Source organism: Pelophylax lessonae, assembly GCF_965119305.1.
Source record: "Pelophylax lessonae genome assembly, chromosome: 13".
Taxonomy (NCBI): domain Eukaryota; kingdom Metazoa; phylum Chordata; class Amphibia; order Anura; family Ranidae; genus Pelophylax; species Pelophylax lessonae.
Genome location: NC_138780.1, coordinates 174,398,857 through 174,425,416, shown reverse-complemented (window position 1 = coordinate 174,425,416; position 26,560 = coordinate 174,398,857). Strand labels below are relative to the sequence as shown.

Here is a 26,560-nt window from a genome sequence, read left to right as displayed (position 1 = left end):
ATCCCAGAAGGTGGTCTTCTTGGTGGCTATCACTTCTGCACGCAGGGTGTCAGAACTGGCTGCATTATCCTGTTGTTCCCCAGATCTGGTGGTTCATAGGGATAAGGTTGTTCTTCATCCGAATCCATCCTTCCTTCTAAGGTGGTTTCAAAGTTTCATTGAATAAGGACAGTGTATTGTCCTTCCTATGTCCTTAGCCCAATCATCCTCGAGAATTTGCATGGCATTCTGTGGATGTAGTTCGGGCGATCAGGATATACTTGAATACTACGGATTCAATTTGTAAGACGGATTCACTGTTTGTGATCACGGATGGCCCTAAGAAGGGGTTGCCTGTTCTGCTGCGACCATCTTTAGATGGATCAGACAGACGGTGGTATAGGCTTATTTTATCTAAGGGTCGGGATCCCCCGTTCCCTGTTAAGGCGCATTTTACTCGGGCGCTTAGAGTTTCCTGGACCTTCCGCCATCAGGCGTCAGTGGTTCAGGTTTTCAAGGCGACTGTTTAGTCGGTTCATACCTTTACAATATTGTATAAGGTTTATGTGATGGCATCGTCAGATGCCTCTTCTGGCTGCAAGGTTCCTGCAGGCCACTGTTTGAGGAGACTGTTGGTCTACCTCGAGGATTTGTGGGGTAGGTCTCATCTGTTTACTCGATGAGTCCTTTGATACTTCTGGTTGGCTCCGGTTGGGCCTTCTAGATTGGATTTTGATTCTGTCAATCCCACCCCTCATTTTGTGGCACTGCTTCTGGATGTCCCAGCTCTTGAGAATCAAGAAGACTACGTCTGTCAATGAGCGATAGAGAAAAATGGATTTTTGTAAGATCTTACCGTAAAATCCTTTTCTCTTAAGCTCATTGACAGACGTAGTACCCGCCCCTCTATCATTGAGTTGGGTTGGGTTAAATTCTCTGTACTGCTTTAAAACAGAACTGATTCCCTGTAGCAGAGAGAGGGAGGATATACCCTCAGGGACTGCCCCTAAGGTGGAGCCAGAACGTTTTGTCTTTCTGCCTAGTCCTACTCCTGCGGAGACAACATAACCCAGCTCTTGAGAATCAAGAAGACTACGTCTGTCAATGAGCTTAAGAGAAAAGGATTTTACGGTAAGATCTTACAAAAATCCATTTTTACCCCTTTTCTACCCTATTTTAAACTTTAAAAAAATGACAATGCATACACTCTAAGGCCCCTTTCACACTGGCGGAGTCCTCCAGCGGTTTCGCCTACTCAGCGGGGGATCTCTCTGCTGAGCAGGCAGATAACAGGTTCGTGTATGCTTGGCTGATGCAGAGCAGACACAGACACAGCCCACTTTCCTTTATGGGCGGTCAGATGTAAACGGACCACCTGTCCGTTTCCATCCGCCTGTCATCTGATCCGACGGACGGATGGGGAACAATCCTTACCCGTCTGTTTTTGACGGATCGGACGTTGGAGCGTGTCAACGGACACATTGATATCCACCGCTTCATAGAGGGCAATGGATGCTTAGATCCGGTCCGCCTAAAAAACTGACAGGCGGACCCGATTGCTCCAGCCCATGTGAAAGGGTCCCAATGGTGTTTAAAGTGTAAATAAAGCCCAAAAGTTTTTGTTTTGAATAGATTGAGGAAAGGATACGGTCTGTGTCCCTGCAGGGGAGATTTAGGCTCTGCTCACACCATATAGATGTGACAGAGCATGCGCGCATTTCCATGCATCGAGTATAAGGCAGTCCATTCATTTCAATGGGCTACACGCCAGAAATGCGACAAAGAAGTCCCCGACCCTTTTGCAAAATGGTGCCACACCGAACTTCACTCTTTTCATTGTATAATCTATGTATCCCTACAAATTTCTGGCTTGTGTATGACTGTCCCTCTTAGATCCAAACATTTTAACCGCTTGCCGACTGCCTGCCGCAAATATACTGCGGCTGACTCAGCTGCGCGAATCGACATATGGGTATGTCAATTCGTGGGAGCGATCCTGGGGGCGAGCGCCCGCCCCCACTAGGCAGCGGGGATCCCGATCCACAGGACCGGCGGCACCGATGCCCACCCACAGTCGCTCTCCGCTGCAGACACAGCAGACCGTTTTTCTCTCTGGAATGATCACAGAGCGCCTGTGATCCTTCCATATAGGATCACAAGTCTCTAAGATCATTTCACAAGCCCCTCATCCATACAGTTAGAAAACACTCCCCTAGGTTCACATTTAACCCTTTGATCATCACTGGGTTAACCCCTTCCCTGCCAGTGTCATTATTACAGTAACAGTGCATATTTTTAGCACTGATTACTGTAGTAATGTCACTGGTCCCCCCCAAAAGTGTCAAAAATGTCAGTTAGGGGTCCGATCTGTCTGCCACAATGTCGCAGTCCCGCTAAAAATCGCAGATCGCCAACATTACTAGTAAAAAAAAATAGAAATGACATAAATCTTTTCCCTAGATTGTAGACGCGATAACTTTTGCGCAAACCAATCAAAATGCACTTATTCCGTTTTTTTTATTTAGCAGAATACAAATTGGCCTAAAAGGATGAAAAAATTTGATTTCTTTAATTATTTTTTTGGGAATGTTCTACAGCAGAATGTGAAAAATATTGTTTTTTTTTTTCCCCAGAATTGTCGCTCCTTTTTTGTTTATAGCGCAAAAAATAAAAATCGCACAGGTGATCAAATACCACCAAAAGAAAGCTCTGTTTGTGGGGGGAAAAAAAAGGACATCAATTGTATTCAGGTACAGCATAGCACGACCGCGAAATTGTCAGTTAAACAAAGGCAGTGCTGAATCGCAAAAAATGGCCTGGTCATTAGGGGGGGGGGGGGAACTTTCCGGTCCAAAAGTGGTTAAGGAACATATCTGTATTTTTCTGGTCAGAATTTTTGGTCATTATAATTTGATATTTTCTTTTTAGCGCATTTTCATCACTGGTTACATGGAATGAAGTAGGGTGAGATAACAATCCAAGTTTGCTTACAGCGGATCCTATCTTGGCAGGAATAATCCTCACTATTTTGTCATCTTCTAATTATTAAACTGCTGATGTTTTGCATGTGGTGGACGGCCTTGAATGTGACTCTTTGTCCCAGTTTGTTGTGGAATCACAGACATTAATAACTGATTGCAAAGTACAGACTGTGATCATTGGAAGCACACAAGTGGACAATGCAAACAAGTTTTATTATGCAGACCAAGAAAAAAACAGATGTTCGCATTCAGCAAACATCATAGAGACAAGACAGGGAAATGGCGCTGATCTAGGCCAAATCCTTCTTTAACCACTTCTGGACCGGAATGTTTTCCCTCTTAATTACAAGGCCATTTTTTACGATTCGGCACTGCGTTACTTTAACTGACAATTGCGCGATTGTGCGATACTGTACCCAAAAAATCCTCACTATCACCTCTGCGTTTTTTATTTTTTGCACTATAAACAAAAAAAGCAATAATTCTGAAAAAAAAAAACAATATTTTTCACTTTCTGCTATAAAACATTCCCAATTAAATAAAAAATAAAGTGTTTTCATCATTTGAGGCCAATTTGTATTCTGCTACATATTTTTGGTAAAAAAAAAGCCCAATAAGTGTATTTTGATTGGTTTTCACAAACGTTATCGCATCTACAAACTAGGGGAAAGATTTATGTCATTTTTATTTATTTTTTTACTAGTAATGGCGGCGATCAGCAATTCACAAGCGAAGAGAGTGAGTTAAACATTGTCCTAGTATGGTCGGGCGATGTGTAGGGGGGAGCCAGGGCAGGGAGGAAATGGATAGGGTGAGAATCTACCAGGTCAATAATTGCCCATAAAGGCAGTTGGTAGGTTTCATGAAGATGAGATAATGGGGCAATATTCATCGCTGTATAATAAGCTTTTAAATTGGGGACCGAGAAGCCGCCGTTAATCCTACAAGCATATAAAACCTGCTTATTATTTCGGGGACGTGTGGAACCCCAGATGCATTTCAAAAGGTTTTTTTTGTGGGTAATAATCACCAATTGAGGTATACAAACACTTCTATTAGCAGAGAGAGGTTGTTAATAAGTTTCAGCTGCTTTGGTGTTAATAACATTAACAGGTGCACTAGATGGGCTACAATGAGACGACCTCCAAAACAGGGATAGTTTTACAGGTGGAGGCCAATGACATTTATTTCCTCTACTCATCTTTTCTGAGTGTTTTTCATTAGTTTTGCATTTGGCTAGGGTCAGTGTCACTACTGGTAGCATAAAGCCATACCTGGATCCTATAGAGGTTCAGGTTGCACAGGCAGTCCAACTCCTCCAGGATGGCACATCAATACGTGCCATTGCCAGAAGGTTTGCTGTGTCTCCCAGCACAGTCTAAACAGCATGAAGGAGATTCCAAGAGACAGGCAGTTACTCTAGGAGAGCTGGACGGGGCTGTAGAAGGTCCTTCACCCATCAGTAGGACCAGTATCTGCTCCTTTGTGCAAGGAGGAACAGGATGAGCCCTGCCAGAGCCCTACAAAATGACCTCCAGCAGGCCACTGGTGTGAATGTCTCTGACCAAACAATCAGAAAAAGACATCTTGAGGGTGGCCTGAGGGCCTGACGTCCTCTAGTGGGCCCTGTGCTCACTGTCCGGCACCAAGGAATCCAATTGGCATTTGCCATTGAACACCAGAATTGGCAGGTTGGCCACTGGCGCCCTGTGCTTTTCACAGATGAGAGCAGTTTTCACCCTGAGCACATGTGACAGAAGTGAAAGGGTCTGGGGAAGCCGTGGAGAACGTTATGCTGCCTGTAACATCGTTCAGCATTACCAGTTTGGTGATGGGTCAGTGATGGTCTGGGAAGGCATATTCATGGAGGGACGTACAGACCTCTACAGGCTAGACATTGGCACCCTGAATGCCATTAGGTTTCGGTATGAAATCCTTGGACCCATTGACAGATCCTATGCTGGTGCAGTGGGTCCTGGGTTCCTCCTGGTGCACGACAATGCCCGGCCTCATGTGGCTAAAGTATGAAGCCAGTTCCTGGAGGATGAAGGAATTGATACCATTGAATGGCCCCCCACTCCCCCCTGACCTAAATCCAATAGAACTCCTCTGGGACATTATGTTTCGGTCCATCTTCCGCCGCCAGGTTGCACCTCAGTCTGTTCAGGAGCTCAGCGATGCCCTGGTCCTGATCTGGGGGGAAATACCCCAGGACACCATCGGTCGTTTCATTAGGAGCATGCCCCGATGTTGTTAAGCATGCATGCAAGCACATGGGGGCCATACAAACTGAGGACCATTTTGAGTTGCTGCAATTAAATTTCAGTAAAACAAGACTAGCCTGCTGCATAATTTTTTCACTTTGATTTTTGGGGTGTCTTTGAATTCAGCCCTCTGTAGGTTGATAATTTTCATTTCCATCAAACAATGTGGCATCCTTTCGATCCTAACACATTATCCAGTCCATATCAGTATAGATATCCAGCATGATTTTTTTCCCCATTCAGATCTGATGTGTTTTCAAAGTGTTCCTTTAATTTTTGGTGCAGTGTATATATTCCTAGGCAGTCCATAGACAATGCAAATTTCTTTCCTGCAACAAGGGGAATCCCTCCTGCGGAGCCATTGTCTGCTCCCGGCGGTGGCGGGGGAAGAAGCCATCCCTACCGGGAGAAGACCCTGATTGTTAGCGGCTATAGGAGCCGTGATTTGCAAGTCCAATCCAACGATCAACTTGGTACATTCAGCCTGCCCACACACAGTTTGAATCTCGGCCGGTTCAGCGGGATCAAAACGGTCTATGGCCAGCCTTAATGTGTGTTATTGTATTGACATTTTTTTAGATCTAGTTTATAATCATACTTGTAAATGGGCGTAACCATGTATGCCAGTTACATAGACTTCCTGCTGATTATCTTCTCTCATTGATAATGTTTGTGTGAATCAATAAAACCCTTTCTGCACTCTCTAATTATGTCAAACTCCAATAATGCAGTTGATAGCCAGAGAGCAAATTGACCAGTGATTTGGTAATGCTGATATGTTATTTTTTTTTGTTTCATGTAAAGTGGTGAGTTAATGACAGGTTCACTTAAATGGTAGAAGAATGTGGATAGATAGATAAATGGAGATGCTTTAAAGGTGTCCCAGGAGGCATCAAAGTGTGGAAATCAAAGAGACCCTCAACATAATTTGCATTGTTTTCCCACTTCCTGTGCTGAGGAGGTTGCCATGTCATATACGGGTTCCTTTCAACTGGAAAATAGGTGCCCCCAGGGCCAGGGAAGTGTACAGATTGCTGTCAGCAGACAGACACAGGACACGTCACTGTCTGCAGCCCAGCTGATATGTAATTGGTGCTAATGCATAGAAGCTGCGGGGGATGTCTGTGTTGCTGCTTCAACCAATCAGATTTAAGCTCTCATTGCCTAGAGCGGGCAGCTGGGATCCTGGTTGGCAGTTGCACCTACTATAATCGGTATCATCCATCATGCAGTTTTATTATTGGTCAGGAATTGAGTTTCGCTTTGCCCTAATGAGCAATTAGATGTATTTATTGTTGAGCCTTCTCTTCAGAACTCTTTGTAAAATGTCCTTCCTTTAATCTCTGGCACTTGGAAGATAATTGAGCTTTGTAAAACTCTTTAAAAACAATTTCAATGTGTTTTGTGTGCTGTATATTAATTTAAAGTTACTTTGTTAAAATTTATAGTTATTGTAAAAAGCATTTCCCAGTCACTCTAAAAATAGGCCATAGGCACCCTGCTGTGGGTGGGTGGCTGGCTGGCACCATGCATCCTGCTGTGGGAGTTTGGAGGGTGGCCTGGCTTCCTGCTGTGGGTGGCTGGCTTGCACCGTGCATCCTGCTGCGGGATTGTGGGGGGTGGCCTGAAACCCTGCTGTGGGTGGCTGGCTGGCTGGCACCATGCACCCTGCTGTGGGAGTGTGGAGGGTGGCCTGGCTCTCTGCTGTGGGTGGCTGCTGGCTGGCGTGCCCACTCTGGTCCAGTCCTGCCATTGCGCAGCATGCACTGTCCGAGGCTAGGGAGGCAGCAGCCTTTGCCCTATCCGGGTAGAAGAAGCCAGGACCCAGTCAGACTATCAGAATATTTGCTGGATCTTGGCTTCTTCTACCCGGGCCGATGACCTAGTGGGCCCCAAAATGATGGTAGCCGTGGCAGGGGGAGACCAATATCAGTAAGCTTGTGACTGATACCGATTATTTAAAAAAATGTGAATAACGGCCCCCAATAATCGGCCACACCAATAATTATGCGACCCCCTACTATGTACATATACTGATTTGGAGTTGGATGATTTGGTGGATCAAAATGGCACCCAGTACGCCCCCCCCCCCCCTTGTAGCTTCTTCAAAGGACACCTGGATAATGTCATCACCAGAGTAATGTCAACACCGGCCAGCCGCTGACATTTCCCACGATGCATTGAGTTAAACACTGCAAGGTTTATGGCTGGATTTCCCATACACGGCTGAGGTCATGTAACTGGCAGCTGTGTGATGCACACAAGTGTAATTCCGTGTCTTATCTCTCCCACAGACGTTGATGAATGTGCAGAGCGCAGATGTCACCCAGATGCTACATGCGCCAACATCCCAGGATCCTTCTCCTGTCGGTGTAACCCTGGCTTCACCGGCGATGGCTTCCAGTGCACGCAGGCCCCAGGTAACGGAAATGGCTGACATGCAGCCCCCATGAGGATACGATTATCTGGAAATGTAACATCACCCAGAACATATGCTTCAAATTAAAAAGAGGGTTTAATTCAAGATTTTTAGGCAGCCATGTACATATGCTCAGACATGATATTTTCTGCCAAACTAACCCCTTCTTATTCTGTGTTGGCCTTTGAACACAAAGCGTTGGCCACGAGCCACAAATAATAAGCTGCAGGGTATTAAGTGTACGTAAATCCAGCCACTAAAAGCTTTAGCATGTTAATGTCATTTCAAAGGTCCTTTTTTTAATATTTTTTAATCTGCAGATTTAATTAAAATGCATGGATATTATTCTTCCCCCATTGGCTGGGGAGAGTCCCTGTTCTGAGCGGTCTTCCCCCTGCAAAAAGTCATCCCTGACCACCTAACAGTTTAGCGTAAATATTGCACCACGCAGGTGTCACCCCAGTGTATGGGAAGGGAGGAGGGTCTGGCTTTTCAACTGCACTGCGCCAACCCCATAGTCACACAGCACAGGTGGTCACCCAATGTTACTGCGCATGTGCAGATGGCTGAAGCAGCAACATTGTGGCACCTGCTCAGTGGGACTGTTGGGGGATGCCTGCGCAGTTGAATAGCCAGCCCACTATTTTCTGTGCACTAAGGCGGCGCCCTGCACAGTTGAAAAGCCGACATGCACGTATGACTGCCTTGATGCTCCATGAGCAGATGTCCAGCATCATGAACCACTCGCATCCTAAATTTCTCAGTCTGGGAACCATTTCATACGAGTTTCCCTCACTTCAAACGTCTTATTCAGGCCTTCTCTGACTGCTTCCGACGGCGTGTCCGAGTTCCTTTTTTTTTTTTTACTCCTTCCTTGTCTGGAGCAATGTTTCTACCTTTTTTCAGTCAAGGCACCCTTTAAAACTATACACAATCTCGAGGCACCCTCCAAAATTATGGACAATCTCGAGGCACCCTCTAAAATTATGGACAATCTCAAGGCACCCTCTAAAATTATAGACATTCTCGAGGCACCCTCTAAAATTATGGACATTCTCGAGGCACCCTCTAAAATTATGGACATTCTCGAGGCACCCTCTAAAATTATGGACATTCTCGAGGCACCCTCTAAAATTATGGACAATCTCAAGACACCCTCTAAAATTATGGACATTCTCGAGGCACCCTCTAAAATTATGGACAATCTCGGGGCACCCTCTAAAATTATGGACAATCTCGAGACACCCTCTAAAATTATGGAAAATCTTAAGGCACCCTCTAAAATTATAGACAATCTCGGGGCACCCTCTAAAATTATGGACAATCTCAAGGCACCCTCTAAAATTATGGACAATCTCAAGGCACCCTCTAAAATTATAGACAATCTCAAGGCACCCTCTAAAATTATAGACAATCTCGGGGCACCCTCTAAAATTATGGACAATCTCAAGGCACCCTCTAAAATTATGGACAATCTCGAGGCACCCTCTAAAATTATAGACATTCTCGAGGCACCCTCTAAAATTATGGACATTCTCGAGGCACCCTCTAAAATTATGGACATTCTCGAGGCACCCTCTAAAATTGTGGACAATCTTGAGGCACCCTCTAAAATTATGGACAATCTTGAGGCACCCTCTAAAATTATGGACAATCTCAAGACACCCTCTAAAATTATGGACATTCTCGAGGCACCCTCTAAAATTATGGACAATCTCGAGGCACCCTCTAAAATTATGGACAATCTCGAGACACCCTCTAAAATTATGGACAATCTCAAGGCACCCTCTAAAATTATGGACAATCTCGGGGCACCCTCTAAAATTATGGACAATCTCGAGGCACCCTCTAAAATTATGGACAATCTCGAGGCACCCTCTAAAATTATGGACAATCTCAAGGCACCCTCTAAAATTATGGACAATCTTGAGGCACCATCTAAAATTATGGACAATCTTGAGGCACCATCTAAAATTATGGAAAATCTCGAGGCACCCTCTAAAATTATGGACAATCTCGAGGCACCCCATTCTAAAATGTTGAAAACTATTCTAATAGTTTTACCCAATGCAGCAACATCCACACGCTTAAGGTTGGAGATAATTTATTCTTTCAAATCCAATACACTTTTGCACACTGGTACTGACTAGTATTCCAATGTTTCTCTTCTCCCTCTGTGTTTCTTCATCACTCGTCTAATGTGACCTCAGCGCTGACCGGGAGGGGCAGGGGAGGGCCATTGATTGATTGATAGGACGTCAGTGGCTAGAAGGTCATAATAGTGCACAATGAAAACCTGTGGCTTTGTGTAATTAAAAGGCAGGCTTCATCCATCTGCTGGCTTGTATACAATTTTGGGGCAATTTTTAGGCACTTTGCCAAGGCACCCCTAAAGAAACCTCGAGGCACCCCAGGGTGACTGGGCACCCTGGTTGAAAAAGGCTGCTCTAGACTCCGACTTTCTTTTACTCTCTTCTACTTTTCTTTCTGGCTTTTCTTTGTTCTAGTTCTTACAGATGCCATTCTTTGAGGTTGGCCTCAGGAGTTGGGCCACCCCTGGGATGACTGCGAGTTGGCCGTGGAATATGGTCTTTTTTTCCTTCTATTTTATTTTTTTTCCATTTTGTGTCCTTTGATATTATCCCATAAAGGTGTTTAAAGAGGAAGTAAACTTCCGTTCCCTACTTTTACCTATAGGTTAGCCTATAATACGGCTTACCTATAGGTAGTGTAATTATCTCCTAAACATGTACCGTTTAGGAGATATTTACATGACATGCAGCCAGTGACATCACTGGCCCATGCGCTCTGAAGGAAAAGCCACCCGTGCCGTTTCTTTTAAGCCCTGTGCCGTGAATGGCGGCTCCCACACGCATGCCTAGGAGTGATGTCATCGCAGCTCCAGCCATTCAGAGCCGGAAGCGAGTTGGGTGAAGATGGAAGCGGCTGCAGCGCTGACATCGCAGCGTTGGAACAGCTTTGTTTTAAGGTAAGTTTCACATAATGTGCTAGTATGTGATGCATACTAGCACATTATGACTTTACCTTGCAGGAAAAAAAAAAAAGCCAGCGGTATACAACCGCTTTATATACGGTTGTTCTGTTTGTATTCCTTTTGGATTTCTCTGAAATACCTGATTATTCCTTAGCCCCTGCGTGAGCAACCAATATGCTTGCTTCTGATTTCATATATTGTGTCATAATACCAATAAATACATTGAAACGGAAAAGCCAACACACTGTTTTCAAATACTACAGTGGCGCCCTGTGCAGTGCCTGCCTTTTTGCGTTGGAATTAACAGAAAAGTGGCAACCGCGCCTGCGCAGTGCCACTGTTTTGTTGGTGCCTGTGCAGTTGAAAAGCTGGCCCGCTGCACCGGAGTTGTCACTGTTTTTTTGCCCTGCAAAGAGGAGTTGCAAAGTTGCTGTAAGGTTTTGTCAGGATTAAAAAAAAAAAAGAAACTTCCATCTGTGTCTTTTCCTCTTCTTTGAAGTGTGTTTAGCTTTATATCTTGAATGTCTGCCCTTTTTTCCCAAAAGTCTGTGACCAATTGTTTGAGGGCATGTTAAAAACGGAAAATGTGTGATTTTTTTGGGTGTGCCTAAATTAGTGTGACTGGGTGTGGTTTAAAAACAGGGTGTTTTAATTTTGTGGGTGTGGTTTAAAAGGGGAGTGTTCGTAAGGTGTACCCCAGATTTTATTTTGAAAATCTGGTAAATCTATTAAAATGATCCATCCCGCCATAAAGGTTTTTATTCAGGCACTTTCTCTTATAGGGTGACCTGTCTCTCAGGAGGGGGGTGGTGGGAAAAATGAACGGTTGAGCCGCACATTTTTACTGCCCCTAACCAAAAGTGTAAATGAGGCCTTTTATTTGAGCTGGCAAGGGAGTCGGTGTACAAATATTTGCCCAGGGACAGCGATAGCAGAAGTGAAGCCGGGGACTCGGGCAAGAAGCGGAGCTGTGTTTCTTCTCCTAGAAGAGCCATATATCACACAATTTATATTGCTATGTCTTCTTCTCTGATCCGAGTTATGGGGTAATTTCTTTATTGCACAGATGAACCTCGGCCCAGCACACCCTGCTTGGAGAAGAGACACTCTGTCCTTTCGCTAACGCAGCCCAGAGGTCCTCGTCCCCCACTCATCGGAGCTTTTATACCAGAATGTGACGAAGAAGGTAACTACGTCCCGCTGCAGTGCCACGGCAGTACAGGCCACTGCTGGTGTGTGGACCGGAATGGCAATGAGATTGAAGGAACAAGAAGGCCACCTGGCAGCGGAAGACCACAGTGTGGCATTCCAGGTATGCACCAATCAAAACCCCTCTGCCCCGTTTTCACAGTATGGCAGCCAGGGGGCACAAATACAGTATGTCTGGATCAGCCCCTCCTTTTTTTTTTTTCTGGTAAACCTTTCAGAGTATGCAAAATTTTATGGCATCTCTATGATGTCAGAGGCCCCCCCTTTTCACATCGGAGTCTCCTTGGTCTCCCCCCCCCACCCCTTCACATCACAGTCCTCACCCCCACCCTATTCAACCTTCTCTTTTCACATCAGCATCTTCAGTCTTTCCCCCTCCCCCCCACCTTCCTCTTATACCAGAGCCCTCAGTCTCCCCCTCCCTTCCTTTTCACACCAGGGTACTCAGTCTCCCCCCCCCTCTTCCTTTTCACATCAGAGTTCTCAGTCCCCTTCCTTTTTACATCAGAGTCCTCAGTACCCTCCCCCTCCCCCCAGTCTTCTCTTCCCATCCTATTCACATCAGAGTCTTCAGTTCCCCCCATCACCTTCCCATCAGAGTCTTCAGTTCCCCCCATCTCCTTCCCCCATCCTTTTCACATCAGAGTCTTCAGTTCCCCCATTTCCTCTCCCCATCCTTTTCACAGCAGAATTTTCAGTTCCCCCTCATCTCCTTCCCCCCCATCCTCCCATCCTTTTCACATCAGAGTCTTCAGTTCCCCCCATCACCTTCCCATCAGAGTCTTCAGTTCCCCCCATCTCCTTCCCCCATCCTTTTCACATCAGAGTCTTCAGTTCCCCCATTTCCTCTCCACATCCTTTTCACAGCAGAATTTTCAGTTCCCCCCTCATCTCCTTCCCCCATCCTCCCATCCTTTTCACATCAGAGTCTTCAGTTCCCCCCATTTCCTCTCCCCATCCTTTTCACATCAGAATTTTCAGTCCCCCCACATCTCCATTTCCCCGATCCTTTTCAGATCAGAGTCCTCGGTTCCCTCCCATCTCCTTCCCCCTCATCAGAGTCCTTGGTCACCCCCCCCCCCTCCTTTTCACATTTTTGGTCCCCCCCCCCCCCTCCTCTTCACATCCTTGATAATGAAATAATGTTTTTTTTTTTTTTTTTTTTATCAAGGAACATTCATACCACATTAATAATTATGCTACCAAAATCAGTGTGTGATGTATTTTGCCTCCAGGGTCGTACATGTTTCTACTTGCTGGCGGCTGCCATTTTGCTGAAGCCCAGCTCCCCCCGATCAGCAGTAAATCTTTAGGCTGTCAGCAGATCGGCCTCTGCATTTTCAGCACAGTGCAAAAAATGGAGAGCAATGGAGCATATGCAGAGCAGGATGATTACTGGAGAGTTTATTACTGGATTTCAAACAGTATAGACACTTATTTGTAATGTTTTACAAAGTTATACCTGCAAAAGAGGGCCAGCATGAAGTCATCAAGCAGGACTTCATTTTCTGACTAATCTTCCACTTTAAGAGGGCAGCACTCTTTTTTTAATTTTTTTATTGGAAGATAAAATTCTACACTATGCGGGTGTGCTTTACAAGCCTTTTAATCTTCTAGTGGCCTTTAGGGAACTAATCCTCCTACTGATCCCAACAATGGGGCATTATTCCTCCTACTGAAAAGGATGGGGCACTATTCCTCCCACTAACACCATTGATAGGGCACTATTCCTCCCACTGATACCAATGAAAGAGCACTATTCTCCTGCAGACACCAATGATGAGGTACTATTCCTCCCTCTGATACCAACAATAGGACACTATTCCTCCCACTGACTAGAATGACGGAGCACTATTCCTCCCTCTGATTTCAACAACGGGCAACGGGGCGCTATCCCTCCCCCTGACACAAACGATGGAGCACTATTCCTCCCACTGACACCAATAGGACACTATTCCTCCCACTGATTATAATGATGGAGCACTATTCCTCCCTCTGATACCAACAACGGGGCACTCTTCCTCCCACTGACACCAACAATAGGGCACTATTCCTCCCACTGACACCAACAATAGGGCACTATTCCTCCCACTGACACCAACAATAGGGCACTATTCCTCCCACTGACACCAATGATGGGGCACTATTCCTCCCACTGACACCAACGATGGGGCACTATTCCTCCCACTGACACCAACAATGGGGCACTATTCCTCCCACTGACACCAACAATGGGGCACTATTCCTCCCACTGACACCAATGATGGGGTACTTTTCCTCCCACTGACACCAACAGTGCAGTACCATTCCTCCCACTGACACCCAACAGTGCAGCACTATTCCTCCCACTGACGCCAACAATGGGGCACTATTCCTCCCACTGACACCAATGATGGGGCACTATTCCTCCCACTGACACCAATGATGGGGCACTATTCCTCCCACTGACACCAATGATGGGGCACTATTCCTCCCACTGACACCAATGATGGGGCACTATTTCTACCACTGACACTAACCATGGGACACTGGGGTGTTGTGATTGATGCCAGGACAATTTCTACTCCAACTGACCACACTCCGGTCTCTCTTAAGTCTGAAGAACAATAAACTTATAGAAAGTTTGGAGACCCCTGCTCTAGTGAACTGAGCACTCCACACTGCAAATAGTCAAGCTGCAAGTTGGGATGATTGGACTTTTATATTGTCACACAAAGGATACATTGTAACTGTCACTGTATCCTGGTCTGAAGTTTACTGATTTGCTACAACATATTTTCAGTGCTGTGCTGAAGGAACCTAATATATATATATATTATATATATATATATATATATATATACACATGTATTTATTATTAGTGCCAACAGTTTGTGCAGCGCTTTACTTTTTTCCTCCCACTGACACCAATAGGACACTATTCCTCCCACTGATAATAATGATGGAGCACTATTCCTCCCACTGACACCAATAGGACACTATTCCTCCCACTGATTATAATGATGGAGCACTATTCCTCCCTCTGATACCAACAACGGGGCACTCTTCCTCCCACTGACACCAACAATAAGGCACTATTCCTCCCACTGACACCAACAATAGGGCATTATTCCTCCCACTGACACCAACAATAGGGCACTATTCCTCCCACTGACAACAATGATGGGGCACTATTCCTCCCACTGACACCAATGATGGGGCACTATTCCTCCCACTGACACCAACAATGGGGCACTATTCCTCCCACTGACACCAACAATGGGGCACTATTCCTCCCACTGACACCAACAATGGGGCACTATTCCTCCCACTGACACCAATGATGGGGTACTTTTCCTCCCACTGACACCAACAGTGCAGTACCATTCCTCCCACTGACACCCAACAGTGCAGCACTATTCCTCCCACTGATACCAATGATGGGGCACTATTCCTCCCACTGACGCCAACAATGGGGCACTATTCCTCCCACTGACACCAATGATGGGGCACTATTCCTCCCAGTGACGCCAACAATGGGGCACTATTGATCTTTTATTGAAAAGAATCAAGCAACATATTTTATACAAAAGTAAAAAACAGAACTATAGTACAATATTCCAACAGAAAAAAACAAAGGAATTCACATCCATGTGCAGAATATATACAATATATACATAATCCACTTCCAACATTCTTAGAAAACTATTTACATAAAGCAGCAGAGAGGGCCTAAGAGGCACAACCCATCACCTATGTATGCAGCCATTTATCAAAAACTGAGCATTAAGAAAAAATCTAGGGTGATAAGAGACAGAAAGCCACACCCGGGAAAGAGACTCCTGGCAGTCAGGGAGGCTTGAAACCCCTCCACGCCTTCAGCCAAGCCCTCTGACCCCACTTGTCTCTCTCAAGCGCCCGAATCTTCCCCACCTCATGCAGAATGTCACACACCACCACCTGAACAGGAAGGATTTTACGCCGAAGGGTGACCTGACACCGTGCGTTCCATGTGTAATAACGGACTACTAAACTAACTAAAAAAAGTGTATCCAAACAAAAGCCCCCACCAGTATTGAATGCTCCGTACACCCACTCAGCATAACCCAGCCTGGAGAGGAAAGGAACACCGAGGGCCCGCCCAACCTGTTTGTATACCTCTATGTTAAAAGGGCAACGAAGCAGAAAATGGTCCATAGTCTCCTCCTCACCTGCACATTCCTCCCGAGGACAACCACGATCCATCCCACTGCGGAATTTCAAATTGCCCCGAACATAGAGCCTCCCGTGGAAGCACAACCAGGCCAGATCCCTGAATTTAAGGGGGACTCTAGCCAAATTAATCAATCTTAACCCTTCCCTCAAAATTGGGCCTGGGCAATCCCTTAAGGCCAGTGGGTCATGAAAGACTTCACTCAAGACTCGGCTCATAAGGACTTTCCTCGGAGCGGATCTGAGATCTTCAGCCGACAGTCGCCACTGCCGCAGCAACTTCAGACACGGAGCGACATAGGCTGGGAGCTGACCACGATGACCCCTGAGATTCTTCACTTGGCCACCTTCTTCCCAAAGTCGCAGAAAAGGCCTAAACCAAGATCTAAACATGCCTGCCCATCCAGGAGGTTCCACTGCAAGCATACTACCAATGTTAAACTTGAGAAATAGCAGTGAAAAGAAAAGAACGGGGTTGACCATACCTAAGCCACCCTCCCTCCTGGATAGATAGGTGACATTCCTCTTGATGGGGTTCAGTCTGTTCCCCCACAGCATCTGGAAGAACACACTATAGATCCTAGCATAGAGAGACACTGGCAAGATGCAGACAGGGCTGACATACAAGAAGATCGGTATCAGGTAAGTCTTAATCAGATCAACCCTTTCCCTCAGAGATAACTTCCATCTCTTCCAGCTGACCATCTTAGTATTGGCAACTTCCAGCCTGCCCTCCCAGTTTTTGAGGCCATAATCGCCAGGTCCAAATTCAATGCCTAATATCTTAATTTTTTCCTGGGGCACTGGAAAAGTGTCCGGGAGATCAAACCCCTCACCTTCCTTTCCCATCCAAAAAACTTCACTCTTTTCCTGATTGATCTTGGAGCCTGATGCTTCAGAGTACCGTGATGTCAGAGAGACCACCTCCTCCGCTTCATCTGTCCCAGTGACAATCACTGACACATCATCCGCATAGGCAACAACCCTCAAAGGCGGCTCACCCGGGATTCCCACTGGTACCCCACACAACATGCTGCTCTCTAGCCTCCTGATGAAGGGGTCGATTGCAAACACATAGAGCAGGGGACTCAGCGGACAACCCTGGCGCACCCCAGAACCAACCTCAAAGGACTGTCCAACCCAACCATTAACAAGAGGGAAGCTTTCTGCCCCCTTATACAAAACTTTTAACCAATCGACAAAACCACCCGGCAGACCGTACTTACTAAAGAGCAACCACAGGTACTCATGGTTGACACGATCGAAAGCCTTTGCCTGATCCAATGCCAGTAGATACTTTCCCCAGCCTGCAGCCCTGCACTGCTCCAAGGCCTCCCGGACAGCTAAAACCGCTGTGAAGGTGCTCCTACCCTGGATCGAACAGTGCTGATGGCGAGAAAGCAAAGACTCTGCTACTGCCGATAGGCGCCAGAAAAGTATCTTCGCCAGCACCTTTCTATCGACATTGAGAAGGCTGATGGGGCGCCAATTCTCAATCATCGAAGGATCTTTACCTTTTGAAAGAAGAATCACAGCTGAGTGTCTCATGGAAGGGGGAAGCACCCCCTCAGCAAGACAACTGTTAAAAATCTCTACCAAATGTGGGGCCAGAATAGACTTAAAGGCTTTGTAAAACTCAGCCGTCAGACCATCCGGTCCAGGTGACTTCTTGATGGCAAGCTGTTCAATTGCCCTCGTCACCTCTTCAACTGTGATCTCTTCTGTCAAATTCATCAAAGGGACATCTCCACCATTTAGACCTGGAATAGAGTCCAAAAAGCTTTCCATCTTGTCTCGGTCAAGCTCCTTCCTCCCAAGAAGTTCAGCATAAAAAGACCTCACGACCTCCAGGATCCCTGACCTGGACTTTGTCAAGGAACCTGTACTATCCTTAAGGCCAACGACCATCTTAACAGCTACACCCTGTTTGCAGTTCTGGTAAGGGTCAGGCGAGTGGTATTTCCCATAGTCCCGCTCCAGAACCAAAGAGGTATGCCGGTCATATTGACACTTCCTGAGGAGGATTTTCACTTCAGAGATTGCCCCAGGATCTCCTCCTCTCGAGACAAGAATATCCAGCTTCCTCCGCAAACGTTGGTAGGTCATGTATCTATTAAACTGTTTTTTATTGGCTAGGCCCCTGAAGAATCCAGCAATCCTCTTTTTGGTCAGCTCCCACCACTCAGCCTTGCTGCTACAAAAGTCCAGGATGGTCACCTGTGCCTGAAAGAATTCCTCAAAGGATTGTCTAACATGTTCTTCCTCAAGGAGAGTCGAATTTAATCTCCAGATGCCTTTGCCCCTCTGAGGGAAATCTGAAGCATTCAAGACCACAGATAGCATACAGTGATCAGAGAACTCCACCGCCTGCACCACTGGGGGTGAGAAAGCAGAGGCCTCCTTCAAAAAAAACCTATCTATCCTACTCTGACTATTACCTCGATGAAAGGTGAACCCTGTGTCATCCGGGAGGTGCTTAATGTGCACATCCACAAGACCAGCATCCCTAACCATACTATTTAAAAAAACGCTATCATATCCCAGCCGGTCATTGAAGTCCTTCCTGTCCTTGGGCCTAGTCACAGTATTAAAGTCACCTCCAAAAACCACTTGCCGGGATGTAAAAAGAAATGGCTTGATCCTTGTAAAAAGGCATTTCCTGTCCCACTTTGTGTGCGGCCCATAAATATTAATTAGGCGCAGGTCCTGCCCTCCCACAAGAACGTCTAAGACCATACATCTCCCAATCTCCACCTCAATAACCCGCCGGACAGTTACCATGCCGGTTTTAAACAACACCGCCACCCCGCCGTAAGGCTCGGCCGCAAGAGACCAGTAAGATGGACCATACCTCCACTCTCTCTTGGCCATATGAATATCTGCCAAGGAGGTGAGCCTAGTCTCCTGCAAAAATAAAATTTCAGCATCTAATTGGCTGAACAAAAAGAAGGCCATAGAACGAGCTCTTACTGACTTAATACTGGCGACATTTATTGTCACCACTTTTAACGGAGGGGGAACCGCCATTTGGGTTATTGAGTGGATTGCTTCTTAGCTCCCCTCTGCTGCTCATCACCAGAAGCCTCTCTCTTTCTTGAGGCCTCCTCCAATTCCATTTCTGAATCAGAATTTTGCTCAGAAGAAGCTCCAGATGTGGAGATATCCCATGCAGAAGCCCTAGAACGGTTGGGGACAGACACTGGGGCATCCTGTCCCTGTTCCGTCCTCACCGCCTGTCTCTTCCGCCTCACAACCTTCCTTCTCTCCTCCAGGTACTGCAGGTCAGATTCAGAGATGTTATCTCTTGTTTTCTTCTTTTTTGAAGTCTTCACAGAAGACTTCTTTACAGAGGAAACCGCAGCACCCTTTTTGGTACCCTCTACCACTCCTGGTGGGGGGGGACCTTCCCTTAAGTCAGACCTAGGAGGGGATGACTCATGGGGCAAGACTGACTCGGGGGGGACAGACTTAGAAGGTTCTGACACAAGAGGAGCGGGTACAGTAGGCTGGGGGGACACAGAGACAGTCACAGAAGGAATACCTACAGACACAGGAGGGTTGGCCACAGAAACTGGGGAGGGATCCTGAACAGGACCTGGGGGGTCAGTCACCGCTGAGGAGGATGGTACACCAGGGGCCTCATCCTCCATCCCGTACAGCCTCAACAGTTCATCTACTACCTCCTTCTCCATGTTGTGCCAGGCCTCTGGACATCGGCTGTAGGGGTGGCCAAGGCGCAGGCACAGGTTGCACCTTATCGCCTGGGTACAGTCCCTGGCCACATGACCCTGTCCCCGACATACTGAACATATTAAGGCTGAACAGGAGGAGCTAAAATGCCCCTTTTCTCCACAGCGGTGACATAGCTTTGGCTGACCAGGATAAAAAATAGTCATCCTATCCCTCCCTATGAAAGCCGAGGAGGGCAGGTGACGGACAACATTCCCATCCCTGGCCAACCTAACCGTTACTGACCAACCCCCAGTCCAGATGTCACGTTCATCAAGGATTTTTTCTAGCCTTGTCAAAACCTCACCATAGTTCCTTAACCAGACCTCTAGGTCCCGAGCAGGAACACTCTCATTATTGAGGATGATGGTTATTTTTTTAACCGTTGATCTCTGCGAAACAGCAACTGGTGCCAGATCTTCCCATTCGGGTCTTGACCTGCACCGAGCTTCATATCGTTCCCAGAACAGGTCAAGACCCTCCGGCCTGGTGAAGCTGATTGTGTACTCCCGGCTCCCAGCTACATGTATTAGGGCATAAAGGTCATTCGCCCCAAAGCCCATCTCCAAAATCATATCCACCACCACACGCCGTGCTGGAGAGACTGCACCACCTTCCCATTTAAGTATAACGACATTACGTCTTGGACCCCCAGCAGAAGCCAGAGACCCAAGACCGGAACCAGGGGTGCTCAAAGTGGCAGTTTGTGGTGTAAATCTCTGCCTGGAAGCAGGGTTCCTCATTGGCTGCAGCCCTGGCTTAATAATATTACCAGGAGCAGAGCGTACCACCTGAGCAAAAGAAGGCTTATCAGGGCCAAGACCCCACACCGATGTAACTTTAGCTGGTACATTATTATTATTATCCTTATTATTAACTGCTTGTACTGAGCCAGCAGGATTGTCTATTACACAAACATTAGTAGGATTATTCAGAACACCTGTGTTGGAAGTAATGTCAGAACAATCAGTATTCACTATCACAGTTTCTGCTGTAGTACCACAGGTGTCCTGATGCTGCAGTATAGAGACAGCAGCTGTGACTGGACAAACAGCCTTTGACTCAGCAAAAGGGGGGTTACTGGTTGTTCTGGCTCTTGTAGTTCCTTTGCTGCAATGTCATTTTTTAAACGCAATTTTTCCTCAGTGGAAACATCAGCAGCTGAAGTATTGCTGGATATAATATTACCAGCCTGGGTGTCATTGGGCAAAACATCAGTATTAGCCAAGGTGTTAAATGGCACAAAAATAGTTTTATCAGTCACTTGTGACTTGCTAGGCTTTACCTTATCAGGCACATTATCAGGAAAGTTCTCCTCACCAAACACCAGCTGATCCGCCCGTAATGGAGACTCCACTGCCTGGATCACTGTCAGCATGCCTCCTGAGCCCTGAGAAGGCAACGGGTTGCTTACCTCACCTTGGGGGGTCAGGGGGTCAGAACTGGGGGTCTCCTCGTCCACCTCCATCTTTGCCATCCTTGCAAATCTGCGGTCATTGCAAAACTTTTCCTTAAAGGGCCCCTCTTTACCTTCCATCATGGCCACAATGGTTTCCTGGTGTTGAACCCGGACCTTTGCCAACTGGATTTCCGGATCCATAGATCCACGGTTGCGGCTGTACAAACCTTCACGTTGCTTTCGCAGACGCTTCAACTCCGCTCTCAGTTTGTAGAGCTGGTCTCTCTCCCTATTCAGGACCTTGATCCCGGCCACCACTCGCTCCCGAATGGACTCGGTATCCTCATCCTCACCAGGGGCAGAGAGATCCCCAGCCATGGCTTGTCCAGGAGCAGGTATGTCATCCATCTGCCCAGGGGATGGCTGAGAGCTTCCAGCAGGAGAGGCCCTGCTGGCCTGCATGGCCTCCCCAGATAGGGGCCAGCAGAGCTGGGAGAGATTTTACCAGACTCCCCTCTCAAACAGATCACCTGGAGCAGCTCCAGACACACAGCCAGAGAACCTTCCTGCAGCCACACCCGAAGCTGAATGATGGGAAACTACTCCTCCCACTGACAGCAATGATGGGGCACTATTCCTCCCACTGACGCCAACAATGGGGCACTATTCCTCCCACTGACACCAATGATGGGGCACTATTCCTCCCACTGACACCAATGATGGGGCACTATTCCTCCCACTGACACCAATGATGGGGCACTATTTCTACCACTGACACTAACCATGGGACACTGGGGTGTTGTGATTGATGCCAGGACAATTTCTACTCCCACTGACCACACTCCGGTCCCTCTTAAGTCTGAAGAACAATGAACTTATAGAAAGTTTGGAGACCCCTGCTCTAGTGAACTGAGCACTCCACACTGCAAATAGTCAAGCTGCAAGTTGGGATGATTGGACTTTTATATTGTCACACAAAGGATGCATTGTAACTGTCACTGTATCCTGGTCTGAAGTTTACTGATTTGCTACAACATATTTTCAGCGCTGTGCTGAAGGAACCTACTATATATATATATATATATATATATATATATATATATATATATATATATATACACACATTTATTTATTATTAGTGCCAACAGTTTGTGCAGCGCTTTACTTTTGTCAGCCTAGTGCGCAGGTTGTTTTTTTTTTTTCCATATCCACATTGTCTATATTATTATAATGGAGGATACCTTCTGCTGTTAACATGTCTCTCTTGTATTTGCTGAGCAGAACCCACCCAGAGGCCGCAGACCATGTGTGAAAGGTGGAAGCAGAGCCTTCTCGATCATTATGGCGGAAGCCCGTCTGCTGAGCACTATATACCGCAGTGCGATTCCTATGGAGAATTCACCCCTCTGCAGTGCCACGGCAACAGCGGCTATTGCTGGTGTGTGGATAAAGACGGGAGAGAGATTGAGGGGTCCAGGACGCAGCCAGGGATGACACCAGCATGTAAGTACCGACAGGGCTGCTGATAGAAATCATGGGGCCCTGTAGACCTGACAGCCCCCCCCCCCAAGAAAATATTAAAGCTATATTTCACTAAAAATACAATAAAATCATTATTCGCTGATAAATACAACATAACTCACAGAATTCCTGCCAAATCTAAACAACAAAACTGAGATAATAAATAAAAATGAAGGTGAGATTAAAAAATATACAGGCTGGGAAGTTGGAGCTCCGGGATCAGAGAGACAGAGGGAGAGAAACAAAGTTACAGAGATAACAAACTTATGAGCAGAGATAACATTAGAGCCAGGGCTGGGGGGAGGCCACACAGGAAGGGGGATTAGTAAGGGATGACTGTCTCTCTCATCATAAAAAAGCTGGCAGCCGGGAGAGGGGGGAGAGACCAGCTACTGGTGAAAGAGTTCTGCAATTGTGGTCCCTCCCTGTGTGGGCCCCCCTGTGTTCTCGGGCCCCCTACAAGAGGACCGGTGGTCCCCCCCCCCAATCAGCGGTCCTGAGTACCGAACACGGTAATCGCCAAAATATGTGATCACAAGCCCCGCCCAGCCTGACGTCTAATGTTTTACAGCAGAGTCCAGAAACAAAGGGGGTCGATTTTATAAAGACTGGCTATCCTGCCATGTGTTCTCTGCAGAGGAGGAGTGATGTCATATGACCAGCTGCAAGGTCATGTGACAGGCTTTCCTTCTTCCTACTGACACTTGTTATTCTCATTTATTAGAATGATCATCACTTTGGTTAGTTCAGAGGTCCGAAGCAAGCAAAGCAGCAAATACATAAGTAGAGCGAACATTTAAAGGGCTTGTTCATCCAATGTGCGGTAAGACAGCATTGGGCGGCTATTCCAGTGCAGTCCTACCACAAGACAAGACAAGGATGCTTTGTCTCCTACCTGGCCAGTTTATACCGCCACATCGCACTGGTGTATGCTGAAATAAAACAACTGCATGTGCGACTTTTTCTTTTTTTTCTCCACCACAGTTCAGTTCAATGCAATCCATCGCCTGTCTTGCTGCAGGCAAAAAAAATTAATGAAACTTCACTCTGTGACATTTCAATAAAGTTTTTTTTTTCTAAAAAAAAGCAAGAAGTTTAATGGGCTGCAATCAGCGCATCATCCTACCGCACACCAGTGGCTGCACTCTAATGCTGCTGCTAGTGTGTAACAGCCTTAAAGGTAAACTCTGGGCAAAGGAAAAAAAAAGTACATTCATTTAAAGGGTAACTCCACTTTCGTAAATAAAAAAATAAAAAGTTAGCAAATAAAAAAAAATCTAGCATATACAATTGCAGCACAAGTCATATTGCAATTGAATGATATTAAAAAACCTTTTGTTTTCAATCTGCAGCTGCTGTATTTTATGTAAAATACAATATGGCAACCTGGAGGCCCTCTGTACACAGAATGTATACAGAACGCCCCCCAGGTATATAATTTCCTGCTCGTGTGATTGGCTCACTGATTTTCCCAGGAGTCTACACTAATTCCACTCAGATTTTGCGCATCCCCTGCACCATTTTGGGTGAGATATGCTCAAAGGAAAAGCACATCTACAGGGATGCAGACCCTGCAGCTTTTCTCATTAGAAACCCTACAAGTGCAGCAGCTGATTAATAATTATAAAATCACTCCCATTAGATTCACTTTCCGCATGGACATAGAAAAACAAACCGTTATTTCTTCAGAATAACAAAAGGGAGGAATCTGCAAGAAAGTTTGTTAAAAATCCCTGCAATGTACAGAGATCACCCAGAGGGGAATGTTGTTTTTCTCAACAAAAGTTACCCTTTAGGCTCGCTTCACAATGGGGCGACCTGTCAGGCACCTTAGTCCCCTGACAAGTTGCGCCCTACTCAGCGATCTGACTTAGAAAAGGTTCCTGCAGTACTTGGGGGCGACTTGCATTGGCTTCTGTTAAAGAAATGGTTTGAAGTCATGCTGTGCAATGCGGCTTCAAAGTCGGGTGACTTTGAAGCCGCGCTAGTGTGAACCGAGACTAAATCACTTGACTTTTGGAAGATTTACATCTGCGTTTTTTGTTTTTTTTTCAAATTTTTTTGCGCTATAAACTAAAAAAAAAGACCGACAATTTAAAAAAAAAAATACAATTTACAAATAAAAACAATATTTTTTAATTTCTGCTATAAAACATGTCCAATAAATTTTTTTAAAAATCAAAGTTCTTCATAAATTTACGCCAATATATACATAATATAATACATAATACTGTATGCTACATAATTCTTGGTAAAATAAAATCCCATTAAGTGTATATTGATTGGTTTGCGCAAAAGTTATAGCATCTACAAACTAGGGGATATATACTGGAATTTGTATTTATTTTTACTAGTAATGGCGGCGATCATTGACTTATAGCGGGACTGCGATATTGCGGCAGACATTTGGACACTGCACAGCCAAGCCACCTCGCCACTGTATATTTATGTTATACGGTCAGCAAGGGGTTAAATATATTAAAGTGGATTTTTACTGCATCTGAGTACAACAAACTAAAAACACTATTTAATTCATTTTTAATATTCAAAGCAAACTCCCTCATCCATCCATGTCTCCATGCTTTATTTTGGTGAAAAATCACTTTGAAAAACACCCCCCTAGCATTTCTAGCCGTGGCCATCTTAAGTAAGGGAAAATGATTCATACAGCATTTACTTCCTGCATTAGCTCAAGTATGCATGCAGGAGAGTGTGCTTCGCTGAGGAAACCCCTCCTGCTGAAGACTCCTGGGATGTATGACATCATTTGCCTAGGCATAGACACCAGGAAGTAACCGAGGAAATGAAAATAAAAAAGTTTAAAACAAGTAGATATGATATACTTTCCTATCTATTTATTAATGAAAATCTACCTCTAGGAGCATAAAGATTAAAAATAATCATTGTTGATTGGGAGAGTGAAATTCCACTTAAATATCCACAATAATTTCAAACTTTTTATGCACCAAGTGCCCTTGCAAACTGCGATGTTGCCTTGTAAATGTAGCAGTGACCTCATCACTGTGCTGTACATAGCTTGTGCAGAGGGCAGGGCTTTGGGAGGGACCCAGCAGACCACACCTACCTCCGCCTGCAGAGGGGGCGGAGACAAGACCAGTCACCCTGCACAAGGGGAGAGAGCAGCAGGGAGCGGTCTTTATTACAGGAAAGTCTTACACTGGATTACTGCACAGATCTGGAAGAAATACACAAAGCCCTCAAAGATTCAAGGAAGAATACACAGAACTCTTGCTTATAGACAACATTTTAATGTGCTGTGGTTCAGCTTTAAGATGCCAGCTGTTGGTCTTTAGGCACTGTTTTTCAGACCATCTGCTTTCATATGTTGCAGGTTTACCAAGTGTAGCTCCACCAACTGTGCGACCAACTCCACGCCCTGACGTGACTCCTCCCACTTCCGGCACATATCTCCTGTATGCACAGGGCCAGCAGATCGGATACTTACCACTGGATGGCGTGAAGTTCCGCAAGGACAAAGCGAGGACGCTCCTGGCACTGCATGTAAAGTATCTTTCATATCCCAAAGATTTCACATTTCATGTCACCTCCGTTCTGTGTACAGGAGGTCCCTGGGTTACAAACATCTGACTTACATAAGACTCCTACTTACACGGAGGGAGGCAACAGGAAGTGAGAGAAAATCTACCTCTAGGAAGGGAAATTCACTCCTGTAAGAGTTGTCTCCACCGAAGCTTTATCACCTAAACTTGTATCCACGACAAACCAAATTTTCAAAATCCATTTTATTTTTTTGGCTGGAGTTACACTTAAAAAATGTGCCTGTTCCAGTTTACAAATTCAACTTAAAGGCGATGTACAGGGAAAGCTGGTTTGGCTGTACATCTCCTATGG

The 26,560-nt window shown here is 45.9% G+C and overlaps 1 protein-coding gene across 1 annotated transcript in view; it reads left to right on the top strand.

Moving 5' to 3' along the window:
* The window catches only part of NID2 (nidogen 2), a 129,917-nt gene that overhangs the window by 83,797 nt on the left and 19,560 nt on the right, over positions 1–26,560 (top strand). Inside the window, exons 12-15 of the mRNA XM_082242648.1 lie at positions 7,519–7,644; positions 11,705–11,950; positions 22,448–22,669; positions 26,040–26,209. Coding sequence (XP_082098774.1) covers positions 7,519–7,644; positions 11,705–11,950; positions 22,448–22,669; positions 26,040–26,209 — 764 coding nt within the window. The remainder of the gene's footprint in view (positions 1–7,518; positions 7,645–11,704; positions 11,951–22,447; positions 22,670–26,039; positions 26,210–26,560) is intronic.